The sequence below is a fragment of the Ochlerotatus camptorhynchus genome, unplaced genomic scaffold (genome assembly GCF_037179485.1).
Source record: "Ochlerotatus camptorhynchus isolate MF236.1 unplaced genomic scaffold, CSIRO-AGI_Acam_v1.1 ptg000300l, whole genome shotgun sequence".
NCBI classification, from domain to species: domain Eukaryota; kingdom Metazoa; phylum Arthropoda; class Insecta; order Diptera; family Culicidae; genus Ochlerotatus; species Ochlerotatus camptorhynchus.
In genome coordinates, this window is record NW_027040788.1 from 1,493,798 (window position 1) to 1,518,246 (window position 24,449).

At 39.3% G+C, this 24,449-nt stretch overlaps 1 protein-coding gene across 2 annotated transcripts; it reads left to right on the forward strand.

Annotated features, from left to right (window-relative positions):
- Window positions 1-2,328: 2,328 nt before the first annotated feature.
- Pcmt (Protein-L-isoaspartate (D-aspartate) O-methyltransferase) lies at window positions 2,329-4,059 on the forward strand. 2 transcript variants are annotated; one of them, XM_065228734.1, is made up of 4 exons: window positions 2,329-2,525; window positions 2,582-2,742; window positions 3,179-3,416; window positions 3,485-4,059. In XM_065228734.1, the coding sequence occupies exons 1-4, from the start codon at window positions 2,471-2,473 to the stop codon at window positions 3,730-3,732; spliced, it is 702 nt and encodes a 233-aa protein (XP_065084806.1). In that variant the 5' UTR covers window positions 2,329-2,470; the 3' UTR covers window positions 3,733-4,059. The 2 variants fall into 2 exon arrangements, with proteins under 2 accessions (XP_065084806.1, XP_065084807.1); XM_065228735.1 differs by having other exon boundaries at window positions 2,331-2,525; window positions 2,600-2,742; window positions 3,485-4,058.
- The last annotated feature ends 20,390 nt before the right edge of the window (window positions 4,060-24,449 follow it).

Here is a 24,449-nt window from a genome sequence, read left to right on the forward strand (position 1 = left end):
AGGGGGTAAGTCACTCTGCCACCTTGTGTTAAACACATCAAAAAACTCTTTGACACACTCAAACACCCTTCAACCACCATGAGAACCAATTTTTCATTCTTTTCTGGCAGCACTGCCTAGATCCAAGAATGTTTACATTCGTTTAATGCCCTTTTTTTGATTCTGTTGATTTTTTTTTCTGAAGAAGGGAGCTCCAGCAATCGGTAGGATTCCACAGAAAAACTGATCGGGACACGGAAGTAACCCTCACCCCCGCAATTGATCAGATGGTAAAGTTTTGAACATTTTATGAATAATCAACAATATAAATTTGCCAAAAGGTATAAGGGGATTTCTATCCGTGTAGGCAAGCTTCAATCCGCGTGAAATGTGCATTACACGGTAACCGAAAAATACCCAATAATGACTACAAAGTAAGCATTTTCGAGGGAGTCTGAGACTACCCATTAAATGAGTAAACAGATTATGCATTTAAGAGTATTTGTTATTCAAAATGAATACTTACTACTTGTTTTTGTAATTGTAATTACTCATACATGGGTAAAATTTTACTCATTTAATGGGTAGTCCCAGTTTCCCTTGAAAATGCTGACTTTGTAGTCATTATTGGGTATTTTGCAGTTACCGTGTACTAGTTATATTCACAAAAGTTAATAGGCCCTTTTCAAATGTTGTGCGAGATTTGACAATCGGTGAACACGCTATTTTATGAACTACCCAAATTTTAGAAAGATCTACTCATATCGGTCAAACGTTAAGCTACTCAAATATGAGTAGAATATGTTGGAAATGACAAGTTTATAAATGAACAACATCGGTCGGATTCAGGTCGATGTTGTTCATTTGTCAACTTGTCACTCCAAACTTAGTTTACTTATTTTTAAGTAGCATAAATTTTAACCGATATGATAGATTCTTCTCAAATTTGAGTAGTTTAAAAATAGCGTGAAGAGCTGTCCGATATTTGACGGTGTAAAGAACACGTTCGATAAAAATACACCCTTGCCTTTATATTTACCTGTGGTAATCCACAAATAATCCTCAATTTTAAACATCCTTTAAATCACTTAAATAAATAGTAGAATAAAAAAGAATGATTTAATTTCATATATTTCTTTAAATTATTCGACAATAACATAATGCAAGCGTAATAGTATCAAGCACACATCAGGGGAAACATGTCCGAAGGACCTAACTCGAAACGTAAACAATGTTCATTTTTTATGCGCTCAAGTATTGATGGTGCGAAAGTGAGGATAACAATTACAAACCAACGTTTTTGGCTGCAGCGAAAGTGAGGATAACGGAGAGGATAACAAACTGCGCACTTGAAAATGGGATTACGCAAATCTGCGAGTTATAACCGTCAGAAAGGTCTGTACCAGGATATTGACTTCTCGACGCAAGATCTCACTAATACAACCTAGCGAGCATAGTAAAATCGATTTGTTTATTATTTTCAACCAAGAAATCAGCTGTCAAAGTGTTCGACTTGACAGCGGTTTGTTTTTTATTTTCTACCAGTAAAATGCATGTGTTAGTTAAACTTCTCTCTAATACTAGAGGGGGTAGAGAACTCTATGGTACGCAGCCCTAATAAAAATTGTATGGTTAATTTGCTTAACGACGTGTTCTGGGTATCATCCAAACCATTTATGGAATAGTTCAATGATTTGGGTTATCGTTCGTTTATGGTAATTTTTTATTAGGGAGCTGAAAAGAAAACGGAAAAGTAATTTTTGAGGAATATTTCCAAAAGTAAATTTGACAGCTATTATAGGGAGGTGTCTTTTGCTAAATTTTGAGATTGGGGGTGTCGTCTAATTTTAAAATCAAAAATTATCAGTTTTTATGTTTTTAAAATGCCTTCAAAACATCATTTTTACAACAAACGTTAAAATTACCTAACGGAATAATTGATCAGACCATTATTCCACAAGGAAAGTGAAATTGCATTTAGAATGCGCCACTTTCATGTCGCTCACGATACTAATGTAATCGATCTTTCCTTTACCGATTTCTTTCGAACTGCGTACTGCTGTCAAGAAATGCTGCACGTAAAAACGTCATAACTTTTCAGCTGCGTACCAGGCTATAGGGTCCACTCATATATTTTGTAATGCCAAAAAATGACGTTTTTAAATACCCCGTAAAAACGCAATTTGTTTGTGTTACGTAATATTGGATCGGCCCTTAGTTAGTGCCCCATAATATAGGACTCTACTGTAAGCCCTTCTTAGCTTTTTCTTTTTCTTGCCCGTGCGTTCTCTTTCTTTGTTTGTGATTGCTGTTGACAGCTGTTTTTGGTGTTGATCGAAATCGAAATTAGAAATTTTGCTGGCTGAAAATTGATTAAATCGTTGTGTTTGCTGGAATCCCAACGTACAGTTACACCAGCACGAGACGTCCGGGACGCAAGCCATTGGCCATATTCTGCAGTTTGAGCTTACTACTTCCGTTTCTGGGAACTATGGCCTGGCGATCTCGGGGACTTACTAATGCGGAATTATTTCGTCAACTACAAGGTAGGTAGTAAGCATGTATGGATTTGCGTTTTAAAATTGCAAATTGCTGGGAGCAGAAAATGATTACCTTCTAGATCACGGAATCATCAAAAGTGAACGGGTTGCTCAAGCTTTGATAGCAACTGACCGCAAACATTACGTGGCTGGTAATTTGAATCCTTATATAGATGCACCGCAGCGGATTGGGCATTCGGCCACTATTAGTGCACCGCATATGGTTAGTACCTATTCAGCATGCTTGGTATACACAGTTTTGGTCACGAACTGCTCATTTGCTGATAACTTCAGACAGTTGACGAAACATAGTTCTTTTTGAAGCAGTAGATAGAATAGAGTTTAAGCTTGTTATAGATACGTAAAAAAAAGTAGATTTAATTCTAGTAATAAACTGTATTTGTTTTTGCGTTGTAAAAATGAATTGAGAAATGCTCGCTGCATATCTCAGACTTTAAGAGTTAAAATTCATTGATGTTAATTCAAATGTTAAGATTTATCTACTTTTTGCATATCTATAGTAAGCTATGGTCCTAATCTATCAATTACTTTAAAGAAAAACAAATTGACAACAACTGGTGTGTACAACTGTGTATGTCAAGCATGCTATTCAGTTTATTTCAAAAAAGGGTGAAATTCTACCTTTAATTCTTTTTCAGCACGCTTATGCTTTGGAACTTCTGGAAAATAATTTGAGAAGTGACAGCAAGGTTTTGGATGTTGGTTCGGGTTCCGGATATTTGACAGCGTGCTTCGCACGTTACATTCATCAAAAAGAGGGTGCAACCGGATTTGTAGTCGGGATCGAACATCACCCCCAGCTGGTTGCACTTGGGCGGTCCAATATCAAGGCAGATGATGAATCCTTGCTGGAAACTGGAAAAATCATTCTTGTCGGTAAGATTATTGATTATTTAACTGTCATAGAGCTCCTTACTTAGGCTTCAATTGTAAAATCCCAACAGAGGGTGATGGCCGGAAAGGTTGCTCAGAGCATGCACCTTACGATTGCATCCACGTTGGAGCTGCTGCACCGCAGACGCCACATGAGCTGATCAACCAACTTAAACCGGGAGGCCGCATGATTGCCCCCGTTGGACCGGAAGATGGAACGCAGTACCTTGAACAGTATGACAAGGATGCGGATGGAAAGGTGTCGAAGACCCGCCTGATGGGGGTTATGTTCGTTCCGCTTACGGATCTTCACACGTGATGCTTAAGCCGCAGAGGTTTCTGTATGGCATTTCGGGTGCTACTGGTGCTGACTTTGCTGCTGCTGTTTGCCTACAGTCTGAAGAGAAGATACTTTTAGACGGATGTCTTTGTGTGAAAAAAAAAATCATGAACATCTTCAGCGGTATTTTCTATGCTCGTAGAAAGTTTACCTCTTCTTGCGGCTGTTTGGTTAATAAACAAAATTGTACTCTTGTTTGGTATTAGTATTTCTATTTTGTATAGGTTTTGTTAGAAAAACAAAATGGTACTCTTGTTTGGTCTCCAAAATTATCAAATGTATTTATTTTAGGCCATAAATATACCGCTTGTATGACGTCAATAAGTTTGTTTTATTCGTATTACATATACTTTACTGGACTTATTTTAACGCCCCTTACAATCAAAGTAAACTGTAAATGTCTTCACCCTGAGATGAACGGATAAAATCAAGAAGTTCATCTTCAGCACTGTATTGTTGCCTAAATTATTAAAATTCAAGTAACTTAGTTAATGCGGTTAGTCGTTTTCGATCACCGAAATCTTCGTGCTCTCAGGATAGCTCTAATAGACACGCATGCATGTCTGTTTATTATTGTGTGAAAATTTTTCAAATCCGATGGAGGGACTTGGTTGTTTGCAGGAGCGAATCATATCTAACCATCTGGGTTGTCTGTTATACTTAACATTGGAACCCATAATGCTAAAACCATGAATGGACTTTCTATGAATCACGTGGACAGTTTTTGAGAAATTTTACGCTCACTTAAATCATTGTTTATGGACCGTGGACCGTGTCGAATATGTACAAATTACATCTATTCAGTTTGTTATTAGATCAAACATCTGGTGTTGAATCGGGAAAACAGTCAACGTTTATAAAGCTTTTAATAAGTCAATTAATCAGATCAGAGCAACAGCGGCTTTTTTCAGCACATAATTCGACAACTCTTCAGCATTGCACACTGTTATACAGCATTTATTCAATATATATGCGGCGGTTTGCAAGTAGATGCTATATACACGGATTTCAAAGTTGCCTACGGGTGAATCATGGTATTCTGCTTCGAAAACTTGAAAAACTCGAGGGGCACGAAAGTAATCCGCTCTACCTGTCATATAAGGATTTTCATAAAATTTGCTTCATAATTTTGATTTTTTTTATGATAAATTCGATTCATAATGAATAATAACACACACCTTCCGATATTATCCAATTTCATCTACACAGCAAAAAAAGTTGTTGAATATTACATCGAAACTGCTGCAACCAGGTTAATCCATCGGTTGTGTAATATCACATTGTACGATGTACATCGATTTTGCGAACAAAATTACATCCATTGATGTAATATTGTATCTGCTTTTTGCTATTACATCATTATTTCATACATCAGCTTGAATTACGTTGATGGATATTACATTTTTTTTTGCTGTGTACTGTTCATCGATAATCTTGGATGTTCTCAGATACTTCGTTGAAGCGTGAAGCCATGAACCGTATTGGGTCGTGAACGGCCATATCTATTGCGGGGCTCCCGGTACAGCAGATTACAGGGGTCGTTTAGATACATATACGGTTTTATCCGCAAGAATATCAGGAGCATCAACCTCGTTGGTCAGGACCTTAGCGACGAAAACTGCTTGCTGGTTAGACCTACGTTTCTCCAGTGTCTCGATACCTTGCAGCATACAGCGATGTTCGTATGGCTTCAACGCCACGCCAAGCGCACAAATTTTCTTTGTATCGCCTCTATTCGATCCGACCATACACTTGTATATGGACACCAAATCAATACTGCGGATTCCAACGAACTAGGGCGCAGTACAGTGATTTTAGGCATAGAGGGTCACGGAAGCCATCGGCGAGCTTATAGATGAATCCAAGTTGTCTGTTCGTTTTCGAAATCACATGATTGTAATGTATCCGGCATTTAAGTTCAGAGTCCAAAATCACACCAAGGTCTCTAGGTCAGAGATTCAATCGTTCTAGAACGTGGCCAGCAAGCCGATACTGAAAGTGAATCGGATGACGCTTCCTTGTGAAGAAAATAGTATTTCACTTCGCTACGCACAACTCAAGGGAGTTTCGACAGCGCTTCAATCCTCGAATGAATCCAATAGTTTCTGCAGGTAGATACAGTCCTCAATACATGTAATAACCATGAAAATGTTCACGTCATCAGCATAGAACACCCGAGAACCGGATGGTAGAACGAATGTCACATCATTTATGAAAAGCGAGAACAGCAAGGGACCTAGGTTATTTCCTTGAAGTACTCCAGGCGTAACCGTAATTGGGTTTTTTTAAGGGTATTGAGGTAAATGTATATTCGTAATCTGCGTTAAAAGTGGAACCCAAACCCAAAATTTCATCAATTTTGGTACACTGGAACTATTTTAAATAAGTACGATTACATTTGCAAAAATCACCTTATTTGCACCCCTCGGTGTCACTTTATATGGGAGCGAGCTGTCAGTTTGTTAGTTAAGTGTCAAACAGTGAAGTTATTATTTTGTTTTCAATCTTGATTTAAAAATCAAGATAAAAGTGTGTGGGTTCGAAAAAAATATCTTTGTGCTCAGAAAACGAAGCTCTTTCAGATGATGTATAAAAACCGACACATTTTTCAAAATTAAAGAACCCAATTGAGGCAAAAATGATTCTACTGTACCTCGTTTTTTTTTAGAACTAAAGAACCCAATTGTGGTTGAGTGAGACGATCCAATCTTCACTCTCATAGATCGATCTGATAGGTACGATTTAAACCAGCTAACCCAGGCTACAGATACTTCCTGTTTTTCCGAGGGGATTTATTCAAATTTGGCCAAACATTAGTGTAAAGTTTGATTTATTGCTTTGACTATACAGTCAAGGTTCCTATAGTACGGATTTGTTCTTGCCACCACACCTGAACCCTACCTATCGACCCATCAACTCATGAACCGGGGACCAACGGCTTTACTTCCCTTCCGAAGGAAGGCGTGATCAGAGATGTTATGACTCGGAACATCCCGGCGACGCCGACTGGGATTGAACCCAGGCCTGCTGGGGTGAGAGGTAATCATGCTTACCACTACACCACCGGCGCCGCTCATAAACGTCTTATCAGAATGAATTCGGAGTTATGACCGAAAAATGGAACCTGGGGACTACGGAATGATCCACTATAATATCCGGAACATCCGTTAAAGTGGTCCCACATTAACGGATGTTCCGGATCTTCCGGTGAACAATCCCGTGGTCTCCAGGGCCCATATTCCAGTCACAACTCCGAATAAATTCTGATAAGACGTTTATGAGTGGTTTCGAAAAATCCACGGAGCTCTAGGATCAGTTTCATGAAATGGCCACTTTTACGGATATTCCGGATCTTCCACAGGATTAGACTTGTGTCCTACCGGAAACTGAATTGTCCCAAAAGGTGGCCAACTTTCTGCTTAACAACTTCTCAGAAGATATAAGGAAGTTATCTCTTCAAATTGCCATACAATCAGTGTTTGGTCCCAATTAGCTCTAGTCCCATATGCTACGTGTATTCGTTAATGCCGGTTCCTATTCAGCATTTTACAAGCGCTTGTGGCCGCCAAAATCTGACTGAGTTTTTGGTAGGGAACATATGATTTGACGTTTGGGTTGTGTCGTTTGACGTGTAAACGTTCAAATTTGAACGTTTATACGTCAAACGACACAAGCCAAACTTCAAATCTAATGTTCCCTACCAAAAACTCAGCCAGATTGTGGCGGCCATAAGAGATCGTAAAATACTGGATAGTACGGTCCCTATTAACTGTACTATAGGAATCTTGACTGTATGTTTAGTATTACTTTTGCGTGAAGTCAACGATTTACATAGTTGAAGATGCTAATTTCAAATAACAGACTAAAGTGGTAATTTTTATACGATAGACGAGGATATGAAAGTATAGAATTGATAGTTCCGTTTAGAGGCAGTGTGAAAATTGCATTTAGAGAGTAGAAAGCGAGTTAGAAAACTTTTAGTAAGGTACAAATCAGTTTTATCATCTCTCTTTACCAAACTCCCGATTTGGAGAGGGGTGGTGAGGGGTGTCCTCCCCCCCCCCCCCCCCGAGAACTATTGCAAATACATCGTCGGTACATGAGTGGGTCGGTGATCATCTCTTTTTGCCAGTGGTGGCACAAAACTGACATCTACCACCGTGTTCGCGGAAAATCTTTATCCTAGCCACGAACACGGGTACAAAATTCAAGAGTTGGTTCGTGTGTAATCTATTCCGGACAAACTATTTTTATCTAGACAAAAATAATTCAATAGTTTTGGAAGATGGGATCGCTGCACATTTGAATCGGCCGTTATGGATTCTTGATCAAGAGTTAAGTTTAAGTTTCATGTCGGTTTGTCGGTGCTTAAATTTCTAAAAATGAATAATATCGATTTTTATCGGTCACATCTCTTATATCGGGTCTCATGTCTATAATAATCATGACAGGTAACGGTGACAGCCGTTTGTTTATAAGAAAGGAACGTCGCAAAATCTCAACCAACAATACAAAAAAATGGATCTGCTTTTGTAATCAAAACTTGTAATGCTCTTTTCTCGTGAATCGAAGCTCGCCTTGCCAAATCAACAACACCGTCGGCTAGGGAAAATTTTCTCCCACTGACAAACCGACATGACACTTAATTCTGACTTTTTCCCGAAAATCTTAAACGGCCGATTTAAATTGCAGTATCCGAGCTGTCAAAAGCATAGGATTTTTTGATCTAGACCAATTCCACGCCAAATCGGTTAGTCACCAAACTTGACTATCTTCGATCTGGATGATACATGGCACATATTTTCAGTATGATAGACCAAGTATTTTCCGCAGGAGAGGAGACCCTTTTGACTCAAGGGTAATTTTTGAAAAGGGCCTATGTGTTTTTGCACACATACTATAAAAAAAAATGTAGTTCGAAAACAGTTGGTTGTAGACAAAAATTTATTAAGAAGGAAGGAAACTAATAAGGCTTTATAAAAAAAATACACACGGAATTTTTTTTTTCGTTTTTTTACAAAAAAAAAAAATTAAAATAAACCTCAAAATTCAAATAACAAAAAAAAAACGTATTTTTGATTTTTTTATATTTTTTTAATAAAAACTTGAATAGAAAGCAGAAGTTTTGAAAACAACTCCAGGATGGACAAACTTTTAATAAAAAAGTTTTTCTAAGAGCAACTTTTAAGGCATTTTTGAAACTTTCATTGTTTACGGCAAAATACTCAGTTTGATGTCAGTATATAATTTTAAAAATCATTTCAAACGAAAATGCTCATATCAATAAACTTCCTATATGTAACAGTTTTCGAGATATTACAAATTTACTGTCATCATAATCAATTTTTTGTAGAAAATATGCCCTTTTCATAAGTTATACGTGATTGTCCATCAAATATGATAAGTTTTACAAGATATGCCCCAAGCAGCACACTTCCTTCAAAATAAGTTGCTGCAACTTGATTGTGACTGGAATAAGTTGCACACAAGTAATCACAATTGTTCAGTGACAAGTGTGCTGCTAGGGGCATGTACTTACCTTCAACTTACCCTTGCACCAATAGACTATTGGAAAATTGGTTTTAAACTTATAAGATAAATAAGATAAATAAATGAAATACCCATGCGTTTTTATTTGCATCTTAAATTTATTACTTTCGATCGTCTTTAATAATAATAATTTGTACATAAACCTTTTCGTTGGATATATTTTTATTTGATGAACTTTTGATTGGCATGTTTTTATATGTTATGAATGGTGCGTTCTTCGTCATTCGAAAATAGTTTCGCTGATATTTTATTTTCGGAAATCGGAACAATACAGCGATATTTTCTTGTACCTGGGATCGTTTTGGCCTTTTCAAAAATGCTTTTCCATTCTGCAGCCCCCTGTTCGTATTCCTTTTGTGACACAAAACAAAATGACATTTTTGTAAATAATCATTACTCTTCTGGTTAGCCCATGCATATAACTCTGCTGCACTTGTGATTGGATGTTCGTGTTCTACAGCCACACTTGCGTTCTTTGCCATTCGTTTTAATGTGCCACCAATCGCGTCACATGGTCCCTTGCCATGCGAAGTAGCAAAAAAGTGCCATTCAACATCAATATTGTACTTCGTTTTAAATTTACAAAGACTTGCAATTTTTTTGCAATTTTTATATTGGGATGCAGCTCCATCAGACATAAACATCGCTTTTTCTACTTGAATTTTTGTTTGCAAAAAGGTCAGTTAATTGTATCGTGTTTTAAAACTTCAGAGATTACGATCAAACTTAAATTTTTAATTATACCTGATTCTGAATAACAAATGCAAAAAGGATGAATAGTAGCTTGTTGATTATTCCAGTAACTACTTTGGGCAGCATCTTGAAGAACAAATGAATAATTTTCGGAAAAATCACAAATTATGACAACTTCTCCATTTTTAAGAGTATTTTTTGTATTTCTCAAGAAACTAGACTGCTGAGTTTTAATATAATCATGGGATACCAGTTTATCCAACTTTTCGCAAAAATAAGGAACAAATCCATCTACTGGTTTTACAAGTTTCTCTAAACTACATCGATCAGTTGAAACCCATTGTTCAAAACATATTTCAGACATACCCTGTTCCTCGAATTTTACTGAAAAACTTCTTTCAAAATCTGAGAGACCTGGACAACGTTCGCATTCGCGGAGATAACAATGTTTAGTTCTGGATGATGAGCTGCATAATATTTCTTCAAAATAATGGTTGAAATCTTTTTCGAATGAATATTTTCTAAGACAATGAAGCATTAAATTAGTATTTTCACGGATGGTACAAAAACAAATATTGTGAGAACCTGAACTACCAAGTAATTTGCAATGCTTTGGTTTTAGTGCTGCAAATGAACTAAATCCAATGCTATTTTTACTAACTTCTTGAAATGCAATAAAAGCTTCTCGCAATGTACAATGAATATGAATCTTCTTACCTTCCTTCTTCACTGAAACGTAATCGTTTAGTCCTGGCGTGGCTCTGCTTATCTGGTCGCTTTCGAAGAACTGCAATACCTCGTTTTTAATTTCGGGATCCAAACCGTGTCCTAACCTTTCCTTGGGGGTGGCCAATACTCCTTTCCCGTTTGCCAAGCATCGAGCTTGCAATACAATGTATTTATTTGTTTCAAACTCGTCCATTACCGTTTGCGTTGACCAAGATTTCGGCAAAATCGTCAGAATCCTTATTTGATCGTCTCTCGATGAATCTGGATCAGCAAATCTCTCCTTCAGTTGCCCGATCATCTCATTGTGTTCCGCAGCTTTCAATTTTAGTTGCTCCAGGTCATCTTTTTCCGCTTGAAAACCGAAGATGCGTTTCTTAATGCCATTGGTAATGTCCATATTTTTTCTCTGGGGATAGTTAACATTCTGGAATTTTTTTTGTCGATATTGGCGATACGTTATTGATACCAGCTATGCCCTTGTTGAATAGCTCAATATTATGCGTCCTGGAAAATTGTTGCTCTCCACTATCCTGAGATGATGCTGTTGTTATTGACGTAGTTTATGGTACTTCTTCGAGGCCATGTCGAGATGTAGATGGCTGGGGCTCCGCGATGTCCATGACTGACGGTTGCACCAAAGATGAATACTAAGATGAAACTGTCGGAAAAAAAACTTTCTATTTTAGTGTCTTCTTTCACGGTCCCTTTCATCCAATGAGAACCCCCCGTATACAAGGTAATTTTGTAGTTTTGCTGCCCCCTCGGAAGAGATGAAATTTTGCGCTCATTTTTATCAAAACAATCACACCAAAATCAGAGATGTCCCATTTTTTAATTACTCGATTAACAACTAATCGATTATTTTTTGTTCGCTGTGCTGCCATTTTTCCACCAATGAGAGTGCAGCACATGTTTGAAACGATCGGTGATGATCCTGTGGAGATGTTAATGCTTATATCGGCATGATATAACCGATTATAAATAGTTTACTTTTCGGTTCGTTAATCGATTAAACGATTATTCGAATGAAAATCGAACATCACTAGATGAATGTGAAACGTCATTTCAAATAAAAGGCCGTTCATAAATAATGATACAATTTGAAAGGGACCGGGGCTAATCACAAATTACGTCTCCATGGTAACTGAAATAAACACGAGTGTTCACCGGTTGGTTGCATTTCTAGTTCCAGATTTTCAGCACATGGTTCGATTCTATTTAAATTCAAGCGACATGTATCACAGATTGATAGAGATGTATCCAAATTAAATTTCCACTCTAGGAACTTATGTTTTTCAATCAAATTTTCGGATAATTTACGAAGCTTTGACGAACACCGTTTATAAGGAAACGGCTTGAAACACTCAACCGTCTTGAATTTCATATTCAAATTATACTTGTTCACTCAAAAAGATTTTTTTAGTGATGTCTGTTTTCAAAAGGATGGTCATGCTTATATACAAACGTAGGTACCATTTGGATATTCAGGTATAAATATTGTTTTGGCATTGAAGCTACTCTAACAGAGAAGCTCTTTTGGAATGCCATGGAAGACATTATAATGTACCTAAAATAATAAGATGGATAGGTACATCAATATTACCAACTTAAATAGGATGAAACTACGCTTGATAATGAAAATAAGTGCAACTTAACTTGTGTTGGTTTCTATATTTAAAATAATAGCATAATAGTGTTTTCATTTCCCCTGTAAATTCTAAACGGGTTGTCTGATCGTTCAATCGTCAAAAGACAAATTGAAGGTAAATTTATGTGTATCTTGCTAAACTTATCAATGCTGATGGAGAATCACAATTAACTAATGGAAATGGCTTATTTTCTACAAAAAAATGATTTTGATGAAAGTAAATTTGAAATATCTCGAAAACGGTTATATTTAGGAAGTGTATCGATATGAGCACTATCGTTTGAAATGATTTTTATAATCATATACTAACATCAAACTAAAAATTTTGCCGTAAATAATGAAATTTTCAAAAATGCCTCAAAGTTGCTCTTAGAAAAACTTTTTTATTAAAAGTTTGTCCATCCTAGAGTTGTTTTCAAAACTTCGGCTTTGTATTCAAATTTTTAAAACAAAAAATTATAAAAAAATCAAGAATACGTTTTTTTGTTATTTGAATTTTGAGGTTTATTTTTAATATTTTTTGTAAAAAAACGAAAAAAAAAATCCGCGTATATTTTTTTATAAAGCCTTATTAGTTTCCTACAACTCCTTCTTAGTAAATTTTTTTCTGCAACCAACTGTATTCGACCTTAATTTTTTTTTTTAAAGTATGTGTGCAAAAACACATAGGCCCTTTTCAAAAATTATCCTTGAGTCAAAAGGGTCTCCTTTCCTGCGGAAAATACTTGGTCTATCATACTGAAAATATGGGCAAAGTATCATCCAAATCGAAGATGGTCGAGCACGATTTCAGGTTTTTTCAGATCATTCTGGATGGAATCCCTCTCTAGATAAAAATAATTTGTCCAGAAGAGATGAGACACGAACCAATTCATAATTTATGCATCGGGATTCATGGCTTAGCTAAATATATCCCGCGAACACGGAGCCAGAAGTCAGTAGTGTGCTGTGGTCAGAAAATTTATTGTTTTTGCTATGGTCACTCATGTCGGTTTGTCGGTGTTTCTCCTATCCGATAGTGGAATTGGTTTGAATAGATGAGCTTCAGTTTGCAAGATAAGGTCATTATTAGAGAGGGTCAGGTATAAGAGAGGAGCGCAATCAAGATAGGCGCTGCTCGATTGGCTCTGGCTTTGACAGTCCGCTCCTCTCTTGTACTAAACCCTCTCTAGTCATTACAAGTTTGCTGATCCACCCTTTAGAAATCTTCTCGAAAATCGTTTTTTCAAAAATCATTTAAGGTGATGCCTTGAAGAGTCCACAAATCATCTCATGGTGGCTGAGATGCACTACCCGAGCAAAGGATAATACCAAATTGATAACAAGTTCTGATACCCGGTTATCAAGATTTGATAACTGAACATGTTATCATTGTGGTATCATTGTGGTTGAATAAACAGCCAACATAACAAAAATGATAACAAAATACTTTTGGGATATCACAAAAATAACTTATTTAGTTATCACTGAAAACATCTTGATAACAAATCCTGTGATCCACGCCAATTTTTTCAACAAATTCCAAATTATTTTATCGATTTGGTATTAAAGCCTTACGCTGATAGCTGAACTATGATTGACAGTGTTTTTTTTTCTCACTATGTGGATATAATTTGAAGTTTTGAACTAACCTTGCATCATTTCATATTCTTTCATGATATCAAAATTAGTCGAGGTTGGTAACTAAATAAGTTATCCGATAACATCGGAAAACTAAATGATATCTGGAATAACAAGACTTGTTTTCAAGATGATATCAGGTTGTTATTTTACTTTGCTCGGGTAAGCTGTGCTACTTGATTTGAATTAATTTTTCTCGGTGGTTTCACTTGCAGATGATCCGAGTCGATGTTATAATAAGAGTCCCGCCATGAGAAAATGCAGCGAACAATCAGCACTGTTTGTGATTTATTTTTCGTCAGAGTAAAAGGCAACTATATTTTTTTTTGCGTTAGCATAGGATGACTTTCATTCAGAAGTGAAAAATTTCATGTCGATAACGGACCATCTGTGAGACAAAAACAATTATAGAACCTGCAAAATGTTCAAACAAGTGCTTGGTATCTCTTCTATAAAAATGAATTTCTGTCTGTCTGTCTGACCCTTATAGACTCGGAAACTACTGAACCGATCGGCGTGAAAATTTGTATGCAGGGGTTTTTGGGGCAGGGAACGGTTCTTATGAAGGTTCGAGACCCCTTCCCCCTCTGTAAAGGGGGGCTCCCATACAAATGAAACAGAAATTTCTGTATAACTCGAGAACTAATCAAGCAAATGGTACCAAATTTGGCATGTGGTCATAGGGGGGGGGGGGATGTCTACGTACAATATATAATGCTTTTTTTTTAATTGGCGTATAAACTCAAGCTAACATTGAATCCCGAGCTAACATTTAATCCCGAGCAAGGCCAGGCACACTTAGCCAGTAACTAATAAATACCACAATGTACTAAATAAAGCGAAGTAATGCGTTGCATCTACAATTACTACAATATTGTCAGTAATGAATGCAATACTTGTAGTTCACTGGCTTTGGGTGTTTATTTACTTTGCTTGTTTGCTACCTCGCTTGACAGTTCAATTGGTACTTTTGGCTTCACTCTTGGCGGGACTCTTATTATAACATTGACTCTGCGGATGATGACTGAGATCAACGACGACGCTGGGACCATCGCTGACCCGTTTTAAACCTGACCTATATTTGCATCGTGTGCTATTTTATGTAATGTTTTGGAAAAGATGCAGGGTTTTTACGTCAATTTGAGCATCGCTTGGCTTAAATTGGCTTTTCCCTGTCCAGTTTCTTTTTTTCTTTTTTCCTTGATTTGTTTTCCGTCGATCTAGTTTTCCGTGCAGAGCACAAATGCTAATGACGCCAGGGAGGCAGCTCCCACACCTGGACGGACCCTACCTATCGACCCATCAACTCATGAACCGGGAACCAACGGCTTTACTTCCCTTCCCCCCGAAGGAAGGCGTGATCAGAGATGTTATGCCTCAGAACATCCCGGCGGCGCCGACTGGGACTGAACCCATGCCTGCTGGGGTGATAGGTAATCACGCTTACCACTACACAACCGGCACCGCTTCCTGTACAGCTTCATTAAGACATCTTTTGTCGGATGAAGAGATAAAATAAATAAATAAATAAATAACTAAACGCCTCGAGTCAACCCTCGACAACTTCTAAACGGTGGAGCCGCATGGTAGTTTTTAGATAGAATCAAACTCATGTTCATACGCTTTAATTAAATTCAATTTATTGTTTATCTTTATTAGCATGTAAACATTACATAAAACTAGAAGTTGAACAAGATTTTCACTGGTCTTAGTTCATGTTCATTTCAACCGGGATTTTTTGTTGTTCTCAGAACAATCTGTCTATGCGATGTTTCTGTTTTGTTTTACCTGTTCAAACAGCTTAAATTTCAGATTCCTTCGCATGCTGTATATCATCTATTACGATTAGTAACTACTAATAATGAATCCTGTTCGAAACTTCTGCTGTCTGTGTGTGTACTTCCATCGCCGTGTTCTAGTTAATTTCTACTCGTACTGAAAAACGCAAATCTCATAAAACTTCCCTTACATCAAATATTATAAATTAATCATTTTATGTATTTATTAATTTATAATATTTGCTTACATACTTTAATGTTTTGATTTTTCCGTCTTTGACTTATGCCCCCAATCGGCATAGTAATTGAATCGATCCGATTGCACTGTAAATAGATTGGTCTTAGAGCTGGTTCTCGTTATGATTCATTGACATAGTTTCTTCATTCTTCGGTTGAGTGTTTGGCTAAATTCGATCTTAGCCTGGTTCGATTCTTCCTTGCAGTTGTGGATGTAAACGGGTCGCCGTTCTGTGCATACAATATAACGATTTTAAGTTTCGAAATCCATAGGTGACAACTTCTGAATTTTAGAAAAAAATCAACGGATATGACAAATTTGATAACTTTAAAATAAAAATAAACCTGGTTTTAGTTTGAGGAGGAAAGGGATTCTGGAATCGAGCCGTTGAAATTTAAATGTGTAAGAAAGCAAAAAAAGCATCGACAGAGTCATTCGGTAAACTGAGATAAGTGGAGACACATTTGATCGGAATTGAGTAACTGATGGATCAATTCCAACGACCGCTGTTTATGTGTTTTTGGGACATTCTATTCTTTCTCCATTTTACGGAGGAAAACCGTGGAACCATAGAGGTAACTCTAAGACCAGCAGGTCCCGAAGAAACGTGCTCAACTTTTTGGCTCACCTCTAGTACTATCTTCGGTCTCAAGATAATCGATGTACCCCTCTAAAGATTGGAAAATCCACGAACCCCTCATTTTATCTATCCCTTATCATAGCGAATCAAAACAAACATAGTGTAGTACTAGAATATCGCCTAGAATGGGGTACGTTAATCGATTTGCTTGGGACCAATAGGCTAGTCAAGTAGTGAGCCGATTTTAAATCGTTAGTTTCCACTGGTTGATAAAACGTCGAATTAAAGTTAGGGGGACAAAAAGTCACATGGACAAATGGTCAAAATGGACAAAACATCGAATATAGGGCTTAGATCTAATTTTGGGCCTACGAAGCAGAACCCACCCTTTGCGTCTATTTTTCGATTGAATTTTTTTTTCACAAAATGAAATGTTTTCACTGCAGATGACTTCTAAATTTATTTACCTTTCCGTACGTACCGTAAGATTTGATAAAGATATACAAATTGTTGAGATATTGTTAAAAATATAACACTGCTTCTTGACTCCCAACTCGGACTATGGATTCTTAAGGTATTAGTACACGAGACAAATATTTGTCTTAATTTGACAGATACATTTAATGTATCTGTCAAATTAAGACAAATATTTGTCTCGTGTACTAATACCAACAATCAATACGAAACTAACGATTTTAAATTGGCTCACCACTTTAGTAGCCTATTGGTCCCAAGCAAACGATTAACGTACCCTATTCTAGTTGAAATTCTATTACTACACTATGTTTGTTTTGATTCGCTATGAAAGTTTGACAGATAACATCAGGGGTGTGTGGATTCATGCAGAACATGCAGGGGTGAGTGAAATAGCTTGGGACTGCTTGGGACCGTTGTTCTGGTACTGAGTGAGCCAAAAATAATAATGATTTTCTTCGGGACCCAGTGGTCTTAGAGTTACCTCTATGCTAATACCTTTAATTAGGCCCAATGCATTGTAACGCCATTCAAACGCCATTGAATTCACTTCAACCTACCGGATGAAGATAAAAAATGATTCGGTCGGAGCGCTTCTTTTGTTTTTTGAGAAAAATAGGTGTAAACATTCATATCACGCATTCTTATTGACTTCGTTCGGTAGCTTTTGAACTAAAGTATCGTAACAAACGCATAATTGACTTGTTAACTCTGAGCAATAGAGATTTTTACGTCCAGTTGTTGTTGGTGCGATATGTGAGAGCGGTTAGTGAAAATCCGAGGAAAATACATAACAAATCGTTGTCAAACTCATTTTGACAGATCTAATTTCATACATTTTTTAGGTTAGCCAGATGAAAATAATAAACAACTTTACATAGCGATGCACCCGCTAGTGTGCGTGCGTTAAACGTCACTAATCGCTATGGATTTATTTGATGTTTTCTGCTCGATAGGCCCAAAATGTTCGATTAGGCCGAAGAAGTGCTCTACCCTACATAAGCTCGAGTAACTTTTAAACGAACTAAAAGTTGAATACACAAAACGTCAAATGGACAACAGATTGAAAGGACAAAATGACAAACGTCAAATCACTTTTAGTGGATCAAAAAATCAAAATAATCAAAGGTCGGAAAGGCAGTATGCTGAGTAGATCAAGTAAATCACAATCTCACTGAAATGATTGTAATGTTGTTTTCCACTCTTGGAGTTAATTTCTTCTTTGTAATATGAGCAGAAGAAGACAAAAGACATTGAACATTCGATCTGAAATGCTCGATAGCTATGTTTAAATCTCGAAGTTGACTGCTTCTTTAAAAAATGAGCAATTCTTTGACAGATAAAACATATTGAACACCTTCTCCCTAAAGTCCTTTCAACCCTTTGTTCCTTTGTCCTTTTGTCCCTATACAATTCATTCGATCTTTCATCTGCCGACCTTTTGTCATAGATTCAGTACAAGCATAGAGGTAACTCTTAGACCAGAAGATCCCAAAGAAACGTGCTCAACTTTTTGGCTCAGCTCTGGTACTATCTTCGGTCCCAAGCTAGTCGATTCACCCCTCGAAACATAGGAAAATCCACTAACCCCTCATTTTATCTGTCAAAATTTCATAGCTAATCAAAACAAACATTGTGTAGTACTAGAATCTTGACTAGAATGGGGTACACTAATCGATTTGCTTGGGACCAATAGGCTAGTCAAGTAGTGAGCCAATTTAAAATCGTTAGTTTCGTATTGATTGTTGGTACAAGCCTACCGTGGGACCGAATCACACAGCCAGTGTGGAGTTCATGGACCTACATTATGAAGAGCTGTTGGTACCAGATAGTGACTGCGCTATTCAAGTAACTAGAAAGTCCATTAATAGCTTTTTGCATTAGTGGGTTTGATGGTTACTTGGGTAGGCTTGCACTAGCTTCACCTTCTGCAAGGACCAAAACATCCCAACAGACTTCAAACTCGCCACTCTCAGGATCGTAAACGCGGTAGCCTTGGGTGTCCTCACAATAGCCGATGAAGATATCTTTTTTCATCTTGGGATCGAACTTCATGCAATTTACTTCGACGGAACATATTTGGAAGAGTTGCTTAAAGTACCTTTCAAGACTAGCAGAGGAACAGAATTTCGTTAATGGCCTGTTTACATATGTGCTGGTTCATAATGCTGATTAATCAAATTTGGTGTTATCCGATCAAGTTTGTGCCTGAAATTGATGCGTCAATATTGATTAGCACCGAAAAACTGTTTACTTCATCAAGCTAATAACCATGGGTTTGTGACCCCACTAGAATGTGAATCAGCACATACTCGTAAGCAAACATTGTCACCCAGCACGAGGGGTTCAATCGATATGCTTTACCGCAGTGGACAAGCATTCATCTCGCAAATAGATTATCGATTCTGGAATTTCACGTCACATGATTTCGAATAGACAGTAGTTCTCGTGTCACTTTTCAATACATGCTATATACATTGATCGATTCTGCCGGCGCCGGTGGTGTAGTGGTATGCGTTACTGCTTTCTAACACCCCAATGGGTCTGGGTTCAATCCCAGCCGAGGTCGGTGGGATTTTTCTGAGGCATAAAAATCTCTGGTCACGTCTTCCTTCGGAAGGGAAGTAAAGCCGTTGGTCCCGACCCATGTGTGTTGAATGGGTGCGATATCCTACGCAGGTGTGGAAGCTGCCTTCCTGCACATTCGATTGCCGTCAATGGATGGCAATCGATGTCCGTCGGTGATTGGCACTAGATTGCGGAACAGAGACCGACGTTAAATAAAGGAATGAAGAAGAATGAAGACATTGATCGATTCTCTGCATCGAATTTCTATTTGGATCGTCACGATCCAAGATATTTCCGGATATTTTCTAAGGGAATCCCAGCGCAAGTGGACACAGGTTACCACTAACCGCACTACTGGACAACATACCGGTCCCGGGAGTCACGTGATTCGAATAAAATAACAACCGCGGACTACGTTCTACTTGTGTCTTTATTGACAAAATAGAACGGACTACAGTGGACTGGATAAACAAACATACAGTTACAAATCAGCAACTTTATGCTTTGTCGATCACGCACTCACGCACACTCATACAGACAGCTGTCACTGGGCTACAAATAATGAGTTGAAAACCTAGGAAGAGCGTTCTAAATAGCTCTGGTCCTCACAAGTTCCTACCTCACACCTCCCCGCGGTGTAGCCTGGGCAATGTTGTCCTTCCGACAAAAGAAAGTGAGGTGGTGCGACGTGAACACTGGCGTGGTAACCATAGCACGGCAATAAAGGAAATGCTTCGTTAGCCCACAGGAGTACCAACCGGCACATTAGGATCGACGCCAGTAAGATCTTAATAACAGCATACTGGAATAATGGACACGACACATGCTATTATCATAGAGATAACTCTAAGACCAGAAGGTCCCAAAGAAACGTGCTCAACTTTTTGGCTCACCTCTGGTACTATCTTCGGTCCAAGCTTGTCGAATCACCCCTCGAAACATAGGAAAAACCAATAACCCCTCATTTTATCTGTCAAACTTTCATAGCGAATCAAAACAAACATTGCGTAGTACTAGAATTTCGACTAGAATGGGGTACGTTAATCGATTTGCTTGGAACCAATAGGCTAGTCAAGTAGTGAGCCAATTTAAAATCGTTAGTTTCGTATTAATTGTTGCTGTTGAGCCAAAAAGTTGAGCACGTTTCTACTGGACCTTCTGGTCTTAGAGTTACCTCTATGGTACCAGAGCTGAGCCAAAAAGTTGAGCACGTTATTTCGGGACCTTCTAGTCTTAGAGTTACCTCTATGCTAATAGTGCGGCTGCCCCCGTCTCGGTAAAACCTTGGCAGGCCTCCGGATACGTTCAAAACTCGTCACCAATTGGTAAGACGCCAGGCAGTGAAAACGGAGGAGGGAACGTGTTTGCAAGGAGCGGAATATTGCAGAGATCACCAGTGTTGAACCTGGTGGCCACAGCGAGTTCCAGCAGCAGCAGCAGTAAGCCCCAAGCTGAGCAGCAAGGACACCAAGGAGAGCTAGGTCTTGTGCTAAGCCAGATGTTCACACCGAAATCCAGCAGTAGCACACCTCAAGAAGGATTGCAGCTTGGGAAGACCAAATTGAAGGAGGTCAGGAGGAGAATCAATGAACTCCATGACTTCGTCAAGGATAAGAGCAACGTCCACAAGGCAATAAAGGAAATGATGACGGGTATCAAATCCGCCATGATTGCTGCCGAACGTGAACAGGATGCGCTGAGGACGAGAGCCGGGACTGCCGAAAGGGCACTTATCGAGGCCAAGGAAAAAGCAGCAGCTGAAGCACAGAAGACGCTCGGATAAGAGGAAAACGGAACGCCAGGAGAGGAAGAGGAGTTGAAAAAAGTCAAGAACGACAAGGAAGACAACAAGGAGGAAGGCTGGCGTACCGTCGAGAAGCCAAAGGAGAAGTGAAAAAAAACGGGAGGAAACATAAGTGAAGAAGAAAGAAGAACAGAAGAAGGAGCAACCCAGGCCTCGTCGGAAGCGAAGTAAGTCGAAGCAAAGGACAAAACGACGTACGCAGCACTCCTTCGGAAGGTTCGAGAGGGTCCGGAATTGAAGGAACTACGAGAGAACGTGGTGAAAACCCAGCGCACCCAGAAAGGCGAGATGTTCTTTGAGCTGAAGAAGGATCCTTCGATCAAGAGCTCAACCTTCAAGGAGCTCATCAAAAGGTCCCTTGGCGAAGGGGCGAGCGTAAGAGATCTATCTCAAGAGACAATGGTCGAGTGCAGGGATCTGGACGAGATCACTACAGAAGTGCATTGAAGGTGCATTGCGATCTAGGAGAAGTCCCTATGTCAATCCGGATGAGGAAGGCGTATCAACAATCAATACCAAACTATCGATTTTAAATTGGCTCACTACTTGACTAGCCTACTGGTCCCAAGCAAAACGATTAACGTACCCCATTCTTGTCAAAATTCTAGTACTACACTATGTTTGTTTTGATTTGCTATGAAAGTTGACAGATAAAATGAGGGGTTCGTGGATTTTCCTATGTTTCGAGGGGTAGCTTAGGACCGAAGAGAGTACCAGAGCTGAGCCAAAAAGTTGAGCACATTTCTTCGGGACCTTCTAGTCTTAGAGTTACCTCTATGGTGATACGGCTTTCGACAGTTGAAGCGAATAAGCTGTTGGAGACGGGCAAGGTCAAGGTCGGGTGGTCAGTGTGCTTGCTGAAAGCCACTCCTCGTTTTACCAAGCAAATGGAGCGATGCTTCAAGTGTATGGGTTTCAGTCACCAGGCGAGGAACTGCAATGGCTCTGACAGATCTGATCTGTGCAAGAAATGCGAAGAGAAGGGTCACATTGCAAGAGGCTGCACAAAGCAACCGAGTTGCATGCTGTGCAAAAAAGAAGACGAAAACGACCATACGAGGGGCGACTACAAATACCTAGACAAGGCGATGGCCGGCCAACAGTAATGGAGGTAACCAAAATAAACCTCAATCATTGCGACACTGCACAGCAACTGTTGTGGCAGTCGACAACAGAAACAAAGTGCGACGTTGCAATCATTCGCCTTGACACCAGTCCCGAAGTGACGTTTCTTCACACACATTTTGACAGTTCCTTATGGGATTTTGCGTCGGAGTGAAAGAATAAGAAAAAGTCCGCCAAGTTTCACACATAGACTGACAGTTACACATGAGATTTCTCTATAGGAGTAAAGAGTTACAGAGCTCTCGTCAACGCCAATTGCGGAGCCGTATCGAGTCCCTCCCGATAACGGTAACTGGGTGGCGGATAGAGCTAAGATGGCTGCAATACAAGTTTTGTGCAGATACTCCATTCAAGAAGTGGATGCGAGCTCATGCAAAGGTTTCGTGATCGCCAAAATTAACGGAATCTTCATATGCAGTTGTTACGGACCCCCGAGATGGACTATGGAGCAATTTCATGAGATGCTGCATGGATTTACCGAAGAGCTGATCGGACGAAGACCGGTAGTCATCGGAAGAGACTTCAATGCTTTGGCAGTGGAGTGGGGAAGCAGATATTCCAATGCAAGAGGACACAGTCTGCTGGAAGCTCTGGCAAAGCTTGAAGTTAAGCTGTCCAACGAAGGCACCAGCAGCACTTTTCGCAGAGATGGCCGGGAATCCATTATCGACATTACTTTCTGCAGTCCGTGGCTGGTGGCAAACATGAATTGGAGAATGTGCAAAAGATATACCCATAGCGACCATCAGGCGATCCGATATGGCATCGGCCAACGGAATACTGTGGCAATACGGAGGACGAGAGCATGCGACCGGAAGTGGAAGACGAAGGCTTTCGACAAGGATCTTTTCGTTGAAGCACTCTGTGTGGACAGGGGCCCGTGAATCTGAACGCGGACAAGCTGACATAAACGTTAGTGAGAGCATGTTACACGACCATGCCGAGAAAACTGGAGCCAAATAACAGACGGCGTTCAGCTTACTGGTGGAACGAGGCACTTAGCACCCTTTGCGCTAGTTGTCTCTGATCCAGAAGACGTGTTCAGAGAGCAAGAACAGAAGCAGACAGAGAGAAACAAAGAGGAGTGTTTCGAGCGGCCAGGGCTCGAGCTGAGTAAGTCAAACTGCTTTAAAGCGCTGTATCGAGACGCTGATACCAACCTCTGAGGCGACGCATACCGAGTCGTGATGGCGAAGATCAGAGGTCCAACGATGCCCGCTGAAATGTGTCCAGAGAAGCTGAAAGTCATCATGGAAGGACTTTTCCAGAAGCATGACCCACCGACCTGGCCACCTATACCGTACGGAAAGGGAGAGGGAGATAACGTCGAAGTCACGAACGAGGAACTCGCAGCAGTGGCGAAAGGATTGAAGGTTAAGTAAGCTCTCGTCCGGATGGAATCTCCAACGTAGCGTTGAAAGTGGCGATCCAGGGGTCCCCGAATATGTTCAGGATGGTGCTGCAGAAATACCTGGACGAGGGTCACTTCCCTGACAGCTGGAAGATACAGAAGTTAGTGTTGCTGCCGAAACCAGGAAAACCGCCGGGGAATTCAGCATCGTACAGGCCCAAGAGGCACGCAATACCCAGGACCAGTGCGTTGGATTAAAAATCCAAGCAAAAGTACTAAATGTAATTAAAGCATTTTAAAGTTGTAATGAAAGTAATGAAAATTATGTTGCCGTACTCAACGTAATTAAAAGTACCAGGAAAAGAACTCAATAATGGCACTGAAAACGTAGTCAATGGACTTGAATTACTTAAAAAGTAGCGGTGCAATTAAAGTACTTAAAGCTGTAATTCATGGAAATATTTTGATTACACCTCTTGCCTACGTCGGAAATAAAGGCTATTGCGTGCCCCTCGTGCAGGTCTATCTGCTTGCTGGA

Excerpts from the sequence above, each read along its gene's own strand:
- Pcmt (XM_065228734.1), top strand. The coding sequence starts at position 2,471 with ATGGCCTGGCGATCTCGGGGACTTACTAATGCGGAATTATTTCGTCAA. Across the intron at positions 2,526-2,581 it reads ATTATTTCGTCAACTACAAG|AAAATGATTACCTTCTAGAT; the intron begins GTAGGTAGTAAG and ends TGCTGGGAGCAG. Across the intron at positions 3,417-3,484 it reads TGGAAAAATCATTCTTGTCG|AGGGTGATGGCCGGAAAGGT; the intron begins GTAAGATTATTG and ends AAATCCCAACAG.